Source organism: Triticum urartu, chromosome 2A (assembly GCF_056163025.1).
Source record: "Triticum urartu cultivar PI428250 chromosome 2A, HENAU_Tu73, whole genome shotgun sequence".
Taxonomy (NCBI): Eukaryota; Viridiplantae; Streptophyta; class Magnoliopsida; order Poales; family Poaceae; genus Triticum; species Triticum urartu.
Window position 1 is genome coordinate 501519115 of NC_141874.1, and position 16359 is coordinate 501535473.

The following is a 16359-nucleotide window of genomic DNA, read 5'->3' on the forward strand; positions in this document are numbered from 1 at the left end:
AGGTGGCGGTCATCGGTGTGCACAACCTCATCGTTCTAATATATGTTTATTTTTTTCTCCTGTTGCTACACACCGACATAATTGCTAGTATGAGTAAGAATTACAATAAAATCTCTTAAAACATCTTCTTCATCGTATCAATTTCTACTGGAAGAAATACTCTCAAGACTTCGGTAAGAAGGCTGACGGGAGCAACGATGGTGTCATTTTTTTGTCCGCACAAATATTATCAATAAAGGTGAAAGTGTCTTAAGTCGCTCGCCCAAAAAAAATGAGAAGTCTTGATCAATAAACGTATTTGAGCCGAGGATGATTCTGTAGAAGTGCAGGTTGTCAAATCACAGTATATAGATTTTTTTTCTTTTGAGATACAAGTGTGGTGGGCCATCGGGCAAGATGCTTAGGCGTGATCCAGGTTAGCCCAATAAACAGCCCATTATGCGACGAAGGAGAGGATTAGCGAGCGATGCCGATGCCTGCATTAGCCGACCGATTAGCGATATACTCCGCCGCCGCCTGCCGCCCGCCGCCGCTCTCGCTCACGCTCCACCGCCGCCGCCAGGACCTCCAGTGATCGCGGGACGGAGAGGAGAGGCGAGGCGGCGCAGGGCAGGGTGTGGATTGAATCTGGCGCCATCGTCCGTCCCCGATTCGCCCTCACCGCAGGCAGGGCAGGTACACAGATCCCTTTCCTTCCGTGATTGCTAGCTGCGAATTGATTTGGGTAGGTGTTCACCACCGATCTCGTCTGATCTGGCCGTCGTCTCCGTCACGCCACCAGATTGCTAATCGTTTTCGGAATCCAACTCCTCCCCTCCCTCCAAATCCAATTCCGATTCTAACACTGAGATTTTGCAGGGCGGCGGCAGGGCCATCATATAATAAATTCAAGGCTCGATCTTTCTGCCGAAACTCTTCAAGGACGCTTGATTGGTGAACACAGAGGCAGAGCTGCAGCAGGAGGAGGATTAGATAGATTACTCTGTTATTACTATTAGGTCTTCTGTCAAATCGCAGTGGGGATGTCTAATAAGCGCCGGGGATATGCCCGCGACGGCGGTGAAAAGAGGTCGCGGCGGATCAAGCATCTGTACCTCGTGTTGGATGACTGGACCAAGGGGTACAGCATCCACAAGATCCAAGCCGACAGCTTCGACTCTGACTCTGACTCTGACTCTGATGACCAGCACAGGGGCGCTGCCCGGCACCTCCCGGAGCCTCCGACCCTGCGGTTAGAGTGCCCGGTTGGCACTGTACCCCATCCCGGCATGTCGTTCTCTGCCTTGGGCACCAAGATCTCACCTTCATGTCCTCATCTACGACACCAAGACGGCCGCAATGACGATTGGCGCCCATGCCCCTGCTGACATGGTCTGTGGCTTCGGCATCACCATGGTCGTTGATGAGATGCTCTATGCATTATCTTACCACTTCCGCGAGAAACAACACTCCTTTGGGGTCATGTCATGGGGGTCCACCGCGCCGGATGCGCTGCAACAACCAACCGAGGGCTGGTCCTGGAAGACTCTGCCGCCACCACCGCCAACATTCCACCGCCGAGTCAACTCCTATGCACTACACCCGGATGGATGCACCATCTTTATGTCCACAGCTAACTTCATGACGGCACCTAGCAAAGGTTGCATGGGCACCTACTCATTCAACACCAAGGATTCTGTGTGGAGATGGCATGGGGAGTGGGCCTTGCCATTCAGCGGCCAAGCACACTTTGACAGGGAGCTCAACGCTTGGGTTGGCCTTCATTGGGATGGCTACATCTCTGCTTGCCAAGTTGCCTCCCCCAGCTGCCACAACACGACTCCAACGTTGCAGCTGGACTGCCAGACAACCAAGGAGAAGTTGTTCTGCAAGGACCGGAAGCCGCACATGGGAGCCTCTCTCACCTACATGGGCACGAGCAAGTTCTGCCTCGTCCAGGGAGTGGAGGAGGAACAGGCTCTCGGAGGCCATGATGGCTGTGTGCTCCATATCACCATATTTGGGCTCAAGTTCAATCACAAGGGAGAGCTGCGGATCACAGATCACCGCTCCACGCGCTCCTTCATAGTGTCTAGTCATAAAGATCACTTTATGCCTGTAGCATTTTGGATGTAGAAACCCGTTTGGCTTGTTCCAAAATCCTTGCTTGACTGTCACTGGTTCATGTTGTGCTTTGTCCTCCTAGAAAGTGGAATCAATAAAAAGTTCTGTTTGCTTGGAAGTTGTGCGATACTTGATCCGTGTATTCTATTTTTTGGTATGCTAGTTATTGATGTACTCCCTCCGTCCAAAAATAAGCGACTCGGTTTTGAGTCACTTATTTTGGGACGGAGGGAGTATTGTCACTAGATCTCTTGCTGAAACATATATATGTGGGAAGATGGCCATGGTCCTATGGTTGAACAAAACTAACATGATAGGCTGTTGGTCGGATAAAAGCGAAAGCGCGCTGGAAAATTAAGCCTGACAATTGTCTGGATGCAAAATATAGGTGACTTCATATTTCGGTTGGAATTGGTAAGGCCAAAATATTGCTAGTAGGTTTAGGTTATTGTTCTTTTTTTTAAAAAAAAAGGGTTTGGGTGGCTTATTGACCATGGGTTGACAGCAGTGAAATTACCATCATATATATCATAACAAAAGATAGCACACCAATTGTTTGCTTTGATCTTGCAGGATCTGGAAGTTATCAAGAAGCTCATAGAGCGCACTTATCCATAAAGTGCGCACCACCTGCCCGATTTAATTTGGAGGCCTGATGGAGAAGGTTGCATGCTACTGTTATTTCGAAGCATGAATGTGGCACTCAGCCTTGTGTCGTAAGTCTTTTAATTCTTGCTCTGTTTTTTTTCTGGCTGTTCGTGCGTCCCATAGTTCTGAAGGAAGCACAGAGATACAATTTTAGTTAGATTTAATCATTTTGCGCGTGAACCAGTAGTCAAGAAAATTAGTATGTTTTGTGTGGTGGAAATGAACTTCTTTGTTTTCAGTTAAAGAATGATTAGGTGTTTTTTTTGGTTCAGTCATGTTGAGTGCTTTTTTCTCAGTTTTCTTCTCAGCATATGTCTCTATTACTGTGTTGTTCTTTTCATTCCCAAAGACTGCCTTAGCAGCACAAAGTACACATTTTTTTTCAGCCCTCGAGCTGCAGCTCACATGGTTTGTTCCAAGAAGAGAGACAATAGTGTCCATACTGTACTACTATTTCCAATTGTGCTTGGCCTGAATCGGTGCCCTCCTTTTTGGTGGTGCTGGTGTGATGATTTGTTGAAGCCAAAATGGCTAGTAGTATCTCATACTGAAGCTTATTAACAATTGATCTACTGCTGCAGCAGCTAACAGTGCATAATGTTGTACAGGTATGTGAGGCTGGGCGCTCATGCGAGGAGCGGTTGAAGGATGTGCAAGGGAGGGAGGGTGGAAGCGCATGCAGAAAACACGACAAGTTTTCTGAGACAAGTTTCACGAGAACATGCAGAAAACATAGACATGCAGAAAACATGATGCTGTTGCTGAGACAAGTTTTGACAACGAAATTGCTTCACAGACGACGATATGTTCTGCACGATGGGTGAAGGATAGTGCGTTGGCGTCCAAATCTCCTGCTTGCACGCTCGCCGTCAAGCTGCCATGTAGTCCCTCCGTTCCAAATTACTCGTCGTGATTTTACTTCAAAAATAATTTTTTAAAGTAAAATCACGACGAGTAATTTGGAATGGAGGGAGTAGACATATCAGGCGCTAGTATATCATGTGTAGTATATCAATGCAGAAGCGTAGTATATCAATCAAGGGCAACAAAAAGCAGAGAAGATGCAAGGAACGTGAGGTACTTGTAGATGGCAAAGCTGTATATGTAGGGATCACAAGCAAACGAGTACTGGTACTGACAATTCAAAATTCGCCTAGAGCATGTACAGTTTCGACTAGCAATAGTCGCAAGCGAAGAATGAATATGAATACGAGTGGTTTGGCTAAACACTACTATATGACCTGGAGAGTCTATGCATGCATTTGATTTGAGGTCGCCATGATTGTCTCAAGAGTTCCCAGGAGCGCAACTCAGCCCATTGTGGCCTCAAGGTTGAAGACGAAGAGCAGCCCCGCCCTAAACATGGAGCGCTGGAGGTGGGCGATGAACCCCGGGAAGTCGGACTCTATGATGAGGACCATGAGCCGCTGCAGGAACCGGGACGCGTGCTGGGAGTTATTCCTGCATAGTGTCAGAACCCATGTGACGTCGTGCTCGAAGACGGTAGGCTGCTCAGTCGGGTCTCTCCTGTCGATGGACCCTCTAGTTTGGGCCAGCAATGTGTTCAAGCAGTAGCTGTCTATGTCCCAGCCGTCCATCTCAGGGTGCGTACCAAGGATCAACTGGAAGGTCCGTGGGTCTCTCAAGCGCAGCTGCTCCAGGATGCCTCTCGCCTCCATAAGCCACTGGAACGCTTGCGTTGGATCCATCAGGGCTACATTGTAGCGGATCAGGTACTCGTGCCCCATAACTCCAACCCGGATCAGGTCTAGCCATGCCTCGATGGCAGGGGCTCGCAGGGCGCGTGAGCGGGGAACGGATGGAGTCGGCGGCAAGGAAGGGGGGATGTGATGTGATGGGTTATATACGCTTGGTTTCGGCGCTTCGCCCAACGGCTAGGGTGGCCTGGTGTTGGCTTCCTGCTGCTAATTACATCTTCGGTACACTTTGATACACAAAATGCCACTAATTGATTGTTCTCCAGTGCAAACTGACTCTGCATCAACCACGCGGGATGCCACGTCAGCTTGAGGCACTTGGCCGTCACCCAAACATTTGCGAAAAAACCCTCCGATGCATGCTGAAATTACTTCACACGGTCCCTGACGTTGGAGAAACAAACCCCCCATTTCTCCAATGCACGGAATCCCTAATCATGTTGCGGGATGCCACACATCGGCTTGAGGCACTCGAACATTTGCAGAAAACCCTCCGATCAAGGACTTCCTCGTCCAGCAAGTCCTTGATCTTACGAGGCTATGGGGGAGCCGCACCAGGCTCGGAGCAAGAGCAGGTTTGGTCGGCGCCCTTGCCTCCACGGGAATGGAAACGACTGGCGGCGAGGTCACGTTGGGATAGGGGTGCAGCGAGTTAGGCAAGGTCAGGGATGGGCTTCGACAAGGCAGCTAGCTCGGGTGCTCAAAGTGGGCATACGCAAGAGAGAAAAGAGGAATGTTTTTCTTTTACCATGCACCGCCCGAACGTTTAATGCTCTCACCCCTTGTGAATGTTTTTTGTTTGCTTGTCCTTCCGGTGCTAATTTGTTTGTAATTCATTCATACATATAATAACTATTGTCCTTGGAACATCTCATCTTTTTTTCTATCGTCCAAACCTTCTCTCAAGTTCATGGGCATGGGCAGCCTCTCCTCTCTTATTTCCCTGTCTGAATGACAAGTTACATGCTATGAATGACAAGTCCTTGCTAAGGTAGCGTTCGCAAGCAAGCAAATCTATTTATATTTCACAAGGAGACCAACAGGTCATGGTTCATTCACCCATGCACCTTCCAGATCAACAAAAAATCAGCCTCTTGAGAATTCGCAAATTTTGTTATGTACGTACACAATAGTATGTTTGTTTGGTTGTTTATTCCATAACAAGAAACAAAAGGACACACCGAGGATCTATCTCCTCCTCTAGAAAAGAAATAAGAACCTACTATCATTAACTGCCGCCAAGGAATTCATCCATCCATCCATCCTGATACTTGCAGACGCCGTCCTTCTCTGCTCTTCTTTTCAGCAGCTGAACTAAATGAGATGACTGTGCTCATGAACAAAACCAAAGTTAATAATGCTGGCTGCTGCTACCAGCAGAAGAACAACATGCTTTGCGCAAGCAAGGACGGACCGTCACAAAAACCATGTGAGTCTTGGCAGCTGCATGCTCCCTCCACACTTGCAAGTGTTGCAGCTGCAAGCAAAACAAAGAATATCAGAGGAGCACACAGCTAGTATGCTTCCAAAAGGAAGGCAATGTACATCACTTTTCTCATCCAAAAAATACACCCTCCCTCTCTATAGGCAAACATCATAAACCAGCCCCAGGATACATTCTCTTGATCCACGAGGCCGGAAATTTGACAAGCATAGCAATGGAGTAACTGAGATGTGAACAGAAATACAAAGCTGAATTTGCCGTTTTCCTCCTATACCAGCAATATCAATACCAGGATGGATGATTTCTAATAGCTACTACTCCAATGACGTTTTCCTATCAAAACGTTCACAATTCAGAAAGGAACAAGACAGACTTAACTTATATTGACGAGACTATGACATCTGTCCTTACCTTCTTCAGTCACACAAGCTAAGAACCAGCCAGCAGCACCTGGATACAAAATAACAACCCATCAATGAGGCCCAAGTCCGAAACACCACAAGAACATTCGAAACTTCACCAGCAACCCAGAACACACAGCAACCTCAAATTTACACCATCATCCACCTTCTTGTCCTCTGCAAGATTAGTATATCAGCCCATCCAAAACTTCCCTATGGTGTGACAATAAAGAACGCCCAAAGTCAGCCAGAAGAAACAAGATTATATACATATATATGATGCTTTTGTTGTTTTCTACAATCAGGAGAGTGCCCAGTCCTAAAGCAACAACAGAAACACTGGCTGATTCAGCAATATAATTAACGTTTAGCAAGGGAACAAGAACTAGAGGATTGCAACCTCAAGAGTAAGCCATCAACTACAAAATAAATTTTCGCATACATAGCCCAGTTGAAGTCTTTACATTCCCTATCAATATAAACTGCAGCAAGCAGAAAGCCGATTCGACACTTGATGTATCTCAGCAAATAGAAAAAACTGGCGAGTCCCAATCAGTCCCATTCTACATGCATTATCATTGGCAACACTCAATGATAAGAGAATAAAAATGAGAAACATATGCCATGTGTGCGAACCATGAAAAAACAAAAACCATAATAATGAAAAATAGCCAAGGACCTACTTGGTTTTTTTTCAGCCTTATTTGAAAGAGAAAAACAGAGGTTCCAAACGAGACATTTTTAGTATTAATATAACCCCCCATCTCATCTACTTCCCAGCAAGGTTACGACTGTAACACAGGCCAAAACCAGGTCAGAATTCATTTAGTTTCAATCCAAGCCCAACAGCTTGATGATGGTTTAGTATTCAAATCATGGTAGATTTGATTCCTCTGAATAAGGAAACAGCTAGCACATCTGCAATGATGCACCACACACAGCATGTCAACAACATGGGCACTCCATTTCAACCAGGGCACCAAGCATAGCGTTTCAGTCTAAAAATCATGACCTCCATTTTGTCTACTGGACAAGAGTAAACTGCTAAAACAACAAATTAAGGAGCGAAGGCAGGAGGGTGACAGAAAATATTCAAAATCACGGGATGTGAGAACATCTAAGACTGCATTCTCCTTCACAATACTCAATAAACAGGAAGATTTCTCGAATACGCACGAGTGTGCGTATCATTTTATAAAGAAGAAGGGGAAAAGACTCCCATCCGCATAAGTACATATTATTTACATGCCTCGGACATCCACCTCCACATGGGGTAACTACATGTTCGACTACTCACCCAAACCCCATCTTGCGAGCCCCGCAAACACTCCATCCAAATCCCCTTTCAAGAGCCCTGCTTGCCTCCATGCACGCCCTTCCCTCTCTATCCGTCCGAGTATTTGCGCTGTGGAGGGGCTTGCGCCATTGAAGACAATGTCGTTTCTGTGCTTCCAAATCACCCACATGCCCAGCAAGCATAAATTAAGTTGTTATGGTCTTCACAATAGCAATATTATGCTTATGGTCTTCACGATAGCAAGATTGCATACCAGCACTTAACATGAAGGGAAGGAGAGGAGGGCATACCTCGGTGGCAGCCACATCTAACTCGTAGTCGTCACCCGGTCCTCGTCTACGACCTGCAGCCCGTTTGGAAGGGGCCAGAGATGGATGGGCGCGTACATGAGAAAAGCAAACCGAACATCATTTCCTACAGGAGGAAAGGCGGCACAACTTAAAATTAATCAATATCATGGGGCAGGAGCACACATTTTTAATTTCTAAAACTGCATTCTCCTTCACTAAACTCAACAAACAACATCACCTAACAAATGTTGGGGTATTATAAGTGTTTTTGACTTGATTGCCTTTTCTTGACTTTAGTTATTACAGAAAACATAACAATCATCACATTTGACTTCATCTCGTCATATATGTTGTCTGTCTTACACTTCTGACAGCGGGATCCCCGTTCATCTGGAGAAGGGAGGGCAGGGTGGTGCTGGCGAGCAGGAACTGGGGCAACGTCGACGGAAGGTGGAGGGCTAGGAGGCGAGGCACAGGTGCATAGAAGGGGTGCTGTGCCGTGGAAGTGCTCCCGACGGTTGGTGGCGAGGACAGAGGGACCGGGTGAACGGGGTTTTCTTTCAATAGGTAAGACAGTTTGGTTCGTCGAGTCACAACAGGATTATTGGGATTTTGGGTAGGGTACCAAATAGGCATATTCTCGACAAAAATCAATCCCATTGAAACGCACAGGCAAGTTTACTATTCTACCATAATGGAAAGCATAGGTACAAAAGTAAAAATAATAACCTATCATAATCTGAAACAAAAGCTTAGATGCCCAGAGACGCCTCTTATGATACAATTACCAGGGAGGTCAGTTTATTCTTTTGAGCACATATTAAAATTACAGAGATCTGCATCAAGTACAGACATGTGCATTCTTATCAATATGATTCAAACATATAAATATTCCCAAGAAAGGCCAACAAAATAAAACATTAAAAGGAAGGGATAGAAAAATAAAGAGTGGATGAGCTCACTGGAGGCTCCTGAACACGACAAACGCATTATTATAAACTTAATATATATAGTTCTAACATGAAACTGCATCTTGGTATGTCCTGAAGAGAAGTTTCAGTTTTATGTGGCGCACTAAGCAAGCAAAATCAGGCGAAAAGCCGAAAACGAACAGAGGTTAGAGAGAGGAATACTTGGTAGCAAGCAAACTTCTAACAGATTGACAATTTGCTATGATATATATATATATATGACACTATTCTGATTCTGGGATCAGAATAGTTATTCAGAATAGTTATTCTGATCACAGCGGCCCTATAAGGAGCCGAACAGTGTTCTCGAGATTGAGAAAACGAAATAGATCAGCGCCAAACCGGCCCACCAGCACAGTCCTGAACAGCCTAATAAAACACACACGACCTTCCCCGTCGCACCCGTCTCTAACCTCCCTCGATTCCATCCGGCCTCCTCCGGCGCCCCGCCGCCGGCCTCCACCCGAGACCCGCCGCCGCCCAGTGCTTCCTCCCCCGCCACGGCGGCCGCGTTTCCTCCCCATCACCCCCACCATCGCCGGGATCCTCGCTCCCCTGCTCCACCACCGCCGTGGCGACCTCCCCAGATCCCCGCCACCGGGCGACCTCCCAGACCTCCCCGCAGCCGCGCCATGACCGGACCCCCGACCTCCCTACCTCCGCCGCGGCCGCACCTCGCCTCCAACCACCTGCTCCGCGCCGCACCCCGCCTCCTTCACCGCCGCCGGAGCGCCACCTCCCCAGGCGCCCTCGCTCCTCCAACCCCGACGCGCGCAACCCACCGAGCGGCGCACCTGCATCTCGCTGCTCCGCTCCCCGGCTGCCGGCAAGCCATCCGCCCCGCTCCAAGATGGTCGCCATCTCCTCGCACGCCGGCGCGCCATCCGCTCCCCGGCCGAAACCCAGGACCCCCGTTTCTCCTCCCTCGGCCCGACCTTCCATCTGCTTGTGCCAGCGACCCCTCTGTCCTGTCGGACGGCAGTAGGTGGGCAAAACGGGGCGATGTTCTCGTCTTCTCCTTGGTGGCTGTAGATAAGCGCAGAAACGCATTCGTTTCTGAAGATTGTTGTGTGTATACAGGTGATTGATGTTCTTGTCTCCTTCCAGCGCCAATCTTCCCTTTGCGACGTCGGCTACCACTCGTGGCAGAGCGGCTACTTCCCTCCCCACTGTGCCAGCAGCTAGCGCTCGTTCGCCCCCTAGCCTGTTCTTGCGTTGTTGTCTTCAGAAGTTCAGGTCGCTGTTTGTTGTTAGTTCAAAACGTCCCGCGTGCACGTATCCGGTGGTGCTTGACTGCACAGCACCCGATGGAAGCCGTGAGCTGTCGACGCTGGCACAGCACCCGATGGAAGCCGAGTCAATTGTAGCCAACGCGAGGATGGAAGCCGAGTCAATTATAGCTGTTTGCGGAGTTCATATCCATACATGACGTGTTCTTGGTGGAATCGGCCAACATATATTTGCTACAGGTTAATACTACAAGCACTTCACTTTACTAGTCCCTTCAACTTGTAGTTGTTGTTGTCGACTCTTACTCATTCGCTTCTGCAAAAAGTGCTGATCTTTTTCCTATTGCGTGAGTAGCTCAGTGGTGGTGGCTTTGGAGATGGATGAGAACAAAGGTGTGTGTGTGTGGTAGAAAAAAGGGTCCACGAAACTTGTATTTTCTTCATATATACTCTGGTTATTTTGGTCGATGGACTATGGATGTTTACGACATTGGACTCTTTGATTTTATTGAACATATAAAAAATGGAAGCACGGGATAGGGCAAATGCATGTTCTGGTCGCTTGAGAAGATAAGGACATGATTGCGATGAAAACATGTGGTGGTAAAAATTCCACAGTTTTTTAGTTTAAAAGAAACATTCTCAACTTTTGTAGTTGTATATTTTGCTTTGTTCAGCCTATGCAAAAAAGGAAGCAAGCTGATGCATCTTGTTACAAAACATTTTTTCATTAAATAGGTTGCAAAAAAAATTGTAAGCATATTTGTTTACCATGCCGCACCAGGCCCATCATTTATTTGTGCCCCCTTTTGAGGAATACTTGTTAAATGGCTACTTGTTTGTACATATGTTAAATAATATTCACTTGCTCTCATGTGTTAAAAATACTGGCAACTCTGAACCTAAGTTCAACTATGAGAACACACGAAATTCAAAAAGTACATGTTAAAAGAAGCCACTCTTGTAGTTACAAAACAAGCATGCACTATATTAAAGCCTATCGACAAAATCAATCATTGTGAAAAAGTAGTGCACCGATCAAAAAAAATTAGTTTATAAACAATATAACCAAAATTTAAATTAAAAAACACAAAGATGATTGATCTTTGTACAAAAAATATATTTTCTAATTTCTAAAAAACAAAAAAGGTCAGATTAAAACAAAATAGAAATAATTCAAAAAAGTTTTAAACGAAAAAGGTTTTCCTTGTTTCAAAACTTAGAAGTTCAAATTTCAATAACTGGGCGGTTCGATGTTTATTAGAACACAAAGGGTTTCCTCTATTACTAAATAATAAACATAGAAGTTTAAATTAAAAAGATAGGGAAGTTCAAAACTTTTTGACGGGAATTTCATAAGAAGTTCAAACCAAAATGACAAAGTATTTCAAAATAACACAACACTTTCAAGCAAGTATTTCACCGTCTCTAGAAAACATAAATTTTCAGGTTTTTGATTAAATCTCAACAAGTTCAGATTAAAATAACAGAATAGTTCAAATTGTGGATTAAAAATACATTTTCTCTGTTTATAGCAAAACCCTAGAAGTTTAACTTTAAATAACGAAGCAATCCAAATTTTAATAATGAAGCGATTACAAAACCCAAAATTCCTTATTAATAAAAAATAAACTAAGAAGTTCAAATTCAAATAACAGAGCAGTGCGATTTTTATAATTCATGAAGAAAACAAAAGGCGTCACCTCCAATTACATGTTTTAAAATGGGAAAAAATGGCGTCCGACCTTCAATTACGAGTAATTCGATGTATACACAAAAATATGACAGAAGTTCATAATGAAAACAACGAGAAGTTCAAGTACTGCAAGGAATGCATTTCAGGTGAGAATAAAAAGTATAAAAAATAAAAGCTTAAAAAGTTTGTTGAAAGAAGTTCAAGTGCTCTGTCCGGAGAAGTTCAAAAATTCTTGCGAGAGAGGTTCACCTTGTATTTCCATGTTCGATTTTTTCCGTATAAAAATCGAATACAATTCTTTACTCAAAAATATAAAAAGGTGAAGTTCATATTGAAATAATAGAGAAGTTCGGAGTTTATTAAAACCTAGGATTTACATGTTCAAAAAATAAAAACACAACGCCATTTTTTGCAATTTTATAAACAACTCATAAACGAAAAAATGGTTGCTAGAAGTTCAAGTGCTCGGTGAGGAAAAGTTCAAAAAATTCTTTTGAGAGAGGTTCACCGTGTATTTAGATGTCCAAAATACGTAAAAAAATATGTTGTTTTTTAGGTTTTAAAATAATTCTCTCAAACCAGAGAGAAGTTCAAAGTGATAATAATCGGAAGTTCACGTACTACATGGTGTGTATTTCATACAAGAAAAAAATAATAAAGTGAAACAGAGTGAAGTTCAAACAGACATGCCCCAGAAGTTCAACTACTTCACGCAGTGCAAAAAATGGCACGTCAAAAACAAAGTGATGTTCAAACAGACATACCCGAGAAGTTCAACTACTTCACGCAGTGCGTTTCCATTCGCAATGAAGGCAGAAATCATGATCTTGTCATTTCTCTAATTTACTTCAAAACGACAGGAATATCATCTGTATAAGTTCGAGTCCTCGATCGAAGAAAGTGAAAAAAATATTGTGAGAGAGGTTTGTACCAAAAGAGTATCATTTGTGTAACACTGACGAAATGGATGAGAAAATTACAAAGGAAAATACGTCATAGAAGTTCAACGTGAAAACAGCAGGAAGTTCGACTACTATAGTGAATGAATTTGAGATGAAAAACTTTTAAAATCGTCGCGAGTATGAAAAAATCATCAACACGGGAAAGTTGCGCGTTTACAATAACTTTCCATCGGTATATCACTTGCTCAATTCCAGTGAGTGGATGGAGAGCTTCGAGCAGTGGATGAAGAGCTACGAGCAAGAAAAGCACGTGAAAAAACAGAGTGAAGTTCAAGTACACGTGCCGAGAAGTTCAGGTTCTTCACGCAGTGCATTTTCGAAGAATCAGTTTCGCGATAAAGACAGAACAAATGATCTCGCCATTTTCGCAATTACTTGAAAACGGCTAGGAATCAGATAAAACCATCAACATGAAAAAGTTTCGCATTTTTCGTAGCTTTTCAACGGTATATTATTTGCGCCTTTCCGTTAAAGTTTGTAGAAAATACGGCGAAAATACGTTTTTTGCAATTTTCGAAACTGACTTAAAACCGTAAAGAATTGGGAGAAACAATACATACCAAAAAGTTTTGCATTTGTTCAAGCTTTCCAAAGCCATATCATTTGCTGCATTCGGATGCACGGTTAAAAAATTAGCTCGAAAATACGAACTCGGTGGGACTTGGACCGTTTTTTAAATTACTCTTAAATAGTTTAAAATTACGAAAAACTTTAAAAATGAAAAAGTAGCGCATTTTCATAAGCTTTCCAACGCCATACCATATGCCTCTATTGGATTAGCCGTTTAGAAATGACATCGAAAATACGAACTCAGCTGTTCGGTTTATGAAATTTTACATTTTTTCAAATTACTCTTTAACCGTAGGGAATTAGAGAAAACTTTCAACATGTGGAAGGAGCGGTTTTGCAGCAGCTTTCCAACGCCATATTATATGCCTCATTCTGATAAACGGTTTAGATATATGATCGAAAATACGATTCACGTTTTTGTGCGAAAAAAAGGTTTTCAAAACTGCTCTTAAACCGGTTATATTTTGCCAAAAATTTAAGTTGGGTCATGATGCTGGTGTCCATAGCTTTCCAATGGTATATCGCAAGCCCCATTTGGGCTATGTTGGCGGAAGTTCAACTTAGCACTGGGAGAAGTTCAGGTCGAACAACTCAGACAGTAAAATTGCAACACAGACATGTTTCATCACGACCCGAGAGCAAATCTGCCAATGAGCGAGATTCCTATTTAAAACATGCATTTAGTTGCTAAAAACCGTTTGTAGATTATACTTACATCACATAGAACATGAGTAACCAAAAAAGTTCGCGCGGGGAGACACGGTTGAGAAGATAGCCCAAAGGTCGGGTTCCTACAGAGGGAAGTTCAGGCGTGTAACTCGGTCGGAGAAAGTTGAAAAATTTATTGTGATAGAGGTTTGTACAAAATAAATATCATTTATGTGACATTGATGAATGTATGAGGAAATTACAAACGAAAATACGTCACAGAAGTTCAACATGAAAACAGCAGGAAGTTCAACTACTACGCTGAATGAATTTCAGATGAAAAACTTTTAAAACCATCGCGAGTATGAAAAAATGATCAACACGAGAAAGTTAAGTGCTTACAACAGCTTTCCACCGGTATATCGGTTGCTCAATTCCGGTGAGTGGATGGAGAGTTACGAGCAGTGGATGGAGACCTACGAGCAAAAAAATCACGTGAAAAACAGAGTGAAGTTCAGGTACACGCGCCGAGAAGTTCAGGTTCTTCACGCGGTGCATTTTCGAAGAATCTGTTTCGCGATAAAGGCAGAACGCATGATCTCGCCATTTTTGAAATTACTTGAAAACGGCTAAGAATCAGAGAAAACCATCAACATGAAAAAGTTTTGCATTTTCCTTAGCTTTTCAATGGTATATTATTTGCCCAATTCCGATAAAATTTGTAGAAATTATGGCGAAAATACGTTTTTAACCATTTTCAAAACTGACATAAAACCGTAATGAATTAGGAGAAACAATATATACAAAAAAGTTTCGCATTTCTTCAAGCTTTCCAACGCCATATCATTTGCTGCATTTGGACGTACGCTTAAAAAATTAGCTTGAAAATACGAACTCGGTGGAACTTGTACCGTTTTCTAAATTACTTTTAAACCATTCAAAATTATAAAACACTTTTAACATAAAAAAGTAGCACATTTTCATAAGCTTTCCAAAGCCATATTATTTTCCTTAATTGGATTAGTCGTTTAGAAATGGCGTCAAAAATACGAACTCGGGTGTTCGGTTTGCGAAATTTTATGATTTTTCGAATTACTCTTTAACCGTAGGGAATTAGAGAAAACTTTCAACATGTGGAAGGAGCGGTTTTGCAGCAGCTTTCCAACGCCATATTATTTGTCTCATTCCGATAAACAGTTTAAAAATGCGATTGAAAATACGATTCACATTTTTTGTATGAAGAAAAAACGGTTTTCAAAACTGCTCTTAAATCGCTTACATTTTGCCAAAAATTTAACTTGGGTCATGATACTGATGTCCATAGCTATCCAACGGTATATCGCAAGCCCCATTTGGACACCTTTTAGCTGAAGTTCAACCTAGTACCCGGGAAAGGTCAGGCGCGTTACTCGGGAAGTTCATGTTGTGATCAGAATATTATTCTGATCCTGTGATCAGAATAGTGTTTATGTATATATATATATATAGGGAAAATAGATACTACCATCTAGTGGTAGTTACCTCTGTTCCCAGCGCCGTCCGATCTCATCCCTGGTGTGGCTATTGATTAACGGGTTGGTTTTGAAAATAGGCTCTCTTTTTTCACTTCGCCCGATAAGAAAAAGAACACCCGTACAGTTCCGACTATCATGCATGGATATTATTTAATCACCTCACAACAGCAGGCATGCAGGACGTTTCGTGGCATCTCACCATTAGGAGATCAATGGATCTGATATTGGCGGAACTAAATTTTGCTACGGCAGTCGCCGATTCGCCGGCAATTGCAGCTGATTAGGATTAGGAGCATGGATGCATGTCTCAAGGTATTCATCTGGCAAACAAAATCTTCTATTCTCTTCCTGATTTGTTTCTTATCTAATATGAATTCATCGTTGATCGACAGCATGGGCATGCACCTATGATGGATTGCCTTTGCACGCATCGACCTGGTGCAGTTCTTGCATGAGTGTCGCAGCGTGATTACGAAGATCCAGATGTGATGATAAGGAACAACGAGCAAGGCGGCCGCAAGCCGACCCAGTGCGCAGTCACAGGAAGAGACCATCGTCGCACATTAGTTTCTTCTCGGACTGTATGCCAGTGCCATGGCGTCACCACCGTGGAGCCGTCGCCACCGTCGGCCGGCCGCTCCTATGTGATTGGTGGCTTCCTACGATGATGTATATAACTAGTACTGTTAGTCAGTAGATATGGGCCTACTTACTTGGCCCACGATCGTTGCACGATCTGTCCCATGTTCTGGCGATGGTTGTACCAGCCAATCTATATATGTACTCCTTCCTGTAACTCTCGACAATCAAGGAAACCATTCCACAAGTTTACATGGTATCAGACACCCGGTTCTATCCTCTTCCTCCA

At 43.8% G+C, this 16359-nt stretch overlaps 1 protein-coding gene and 1 long non-coding RNA gene across 4 annotated transcripts; one reads left to right on the plus strand and one right to left on the minus strand.

Annotated features, from left to right (window-relative positions):
* The first annotated feature begins 353 nt into the window (after positions 1-353).
* Positions 354-2232, plus strand: LOC125538217 (uncharacterized). 2 transcript variants are annotated; one of them, XM_087544172.1, is made up of 2 exons: positions 354-724; positions 859-2232. In XM_087544172.1, the coding sequence occupies exon 2, from the start codon at positions 1339-1341 to the stop codon at positions 2113-2115; it is 777 nt and encodes a 258-aa protein (XP_087400298.1). In that variant the 5' UTR covers positions 354-724; positions 859-1338; the 3' UTR covers positions 2116-2232. The 2 variants fall into 2 exon arrangements, with proteins under 2 accessions (XP_087400298.1, XP_048557451.2); XM_048701494.2 differs by having other exon boundaries at positions 355-675.
* Positions 2233-5583: 3351 nt separating this feature from the next.
* On the minus strand, positions 5584-9795 carry LOC125538218 (uncharacterized). 2 transcript variants are annotated; one of them, XR_015616785.1, is made up of 5 exons: positions 9667-9795; positions 7902-8025; positions 6458-7757; positions 6325-6363; positions 5584-5946 (listed from the first exon to the last, which is right to left on the minus strand). It is a non-coding gene; the product is annotated as an uncharacterized LOC125538218 (long non-coding RNA). The 2 variants fall into 2 exon arrangements; XR_015616784.1 differs by having other exon boundaries at positions 6325-7757.
* Positions 9796-16359: the final 6564 nt, after the last annotated feature.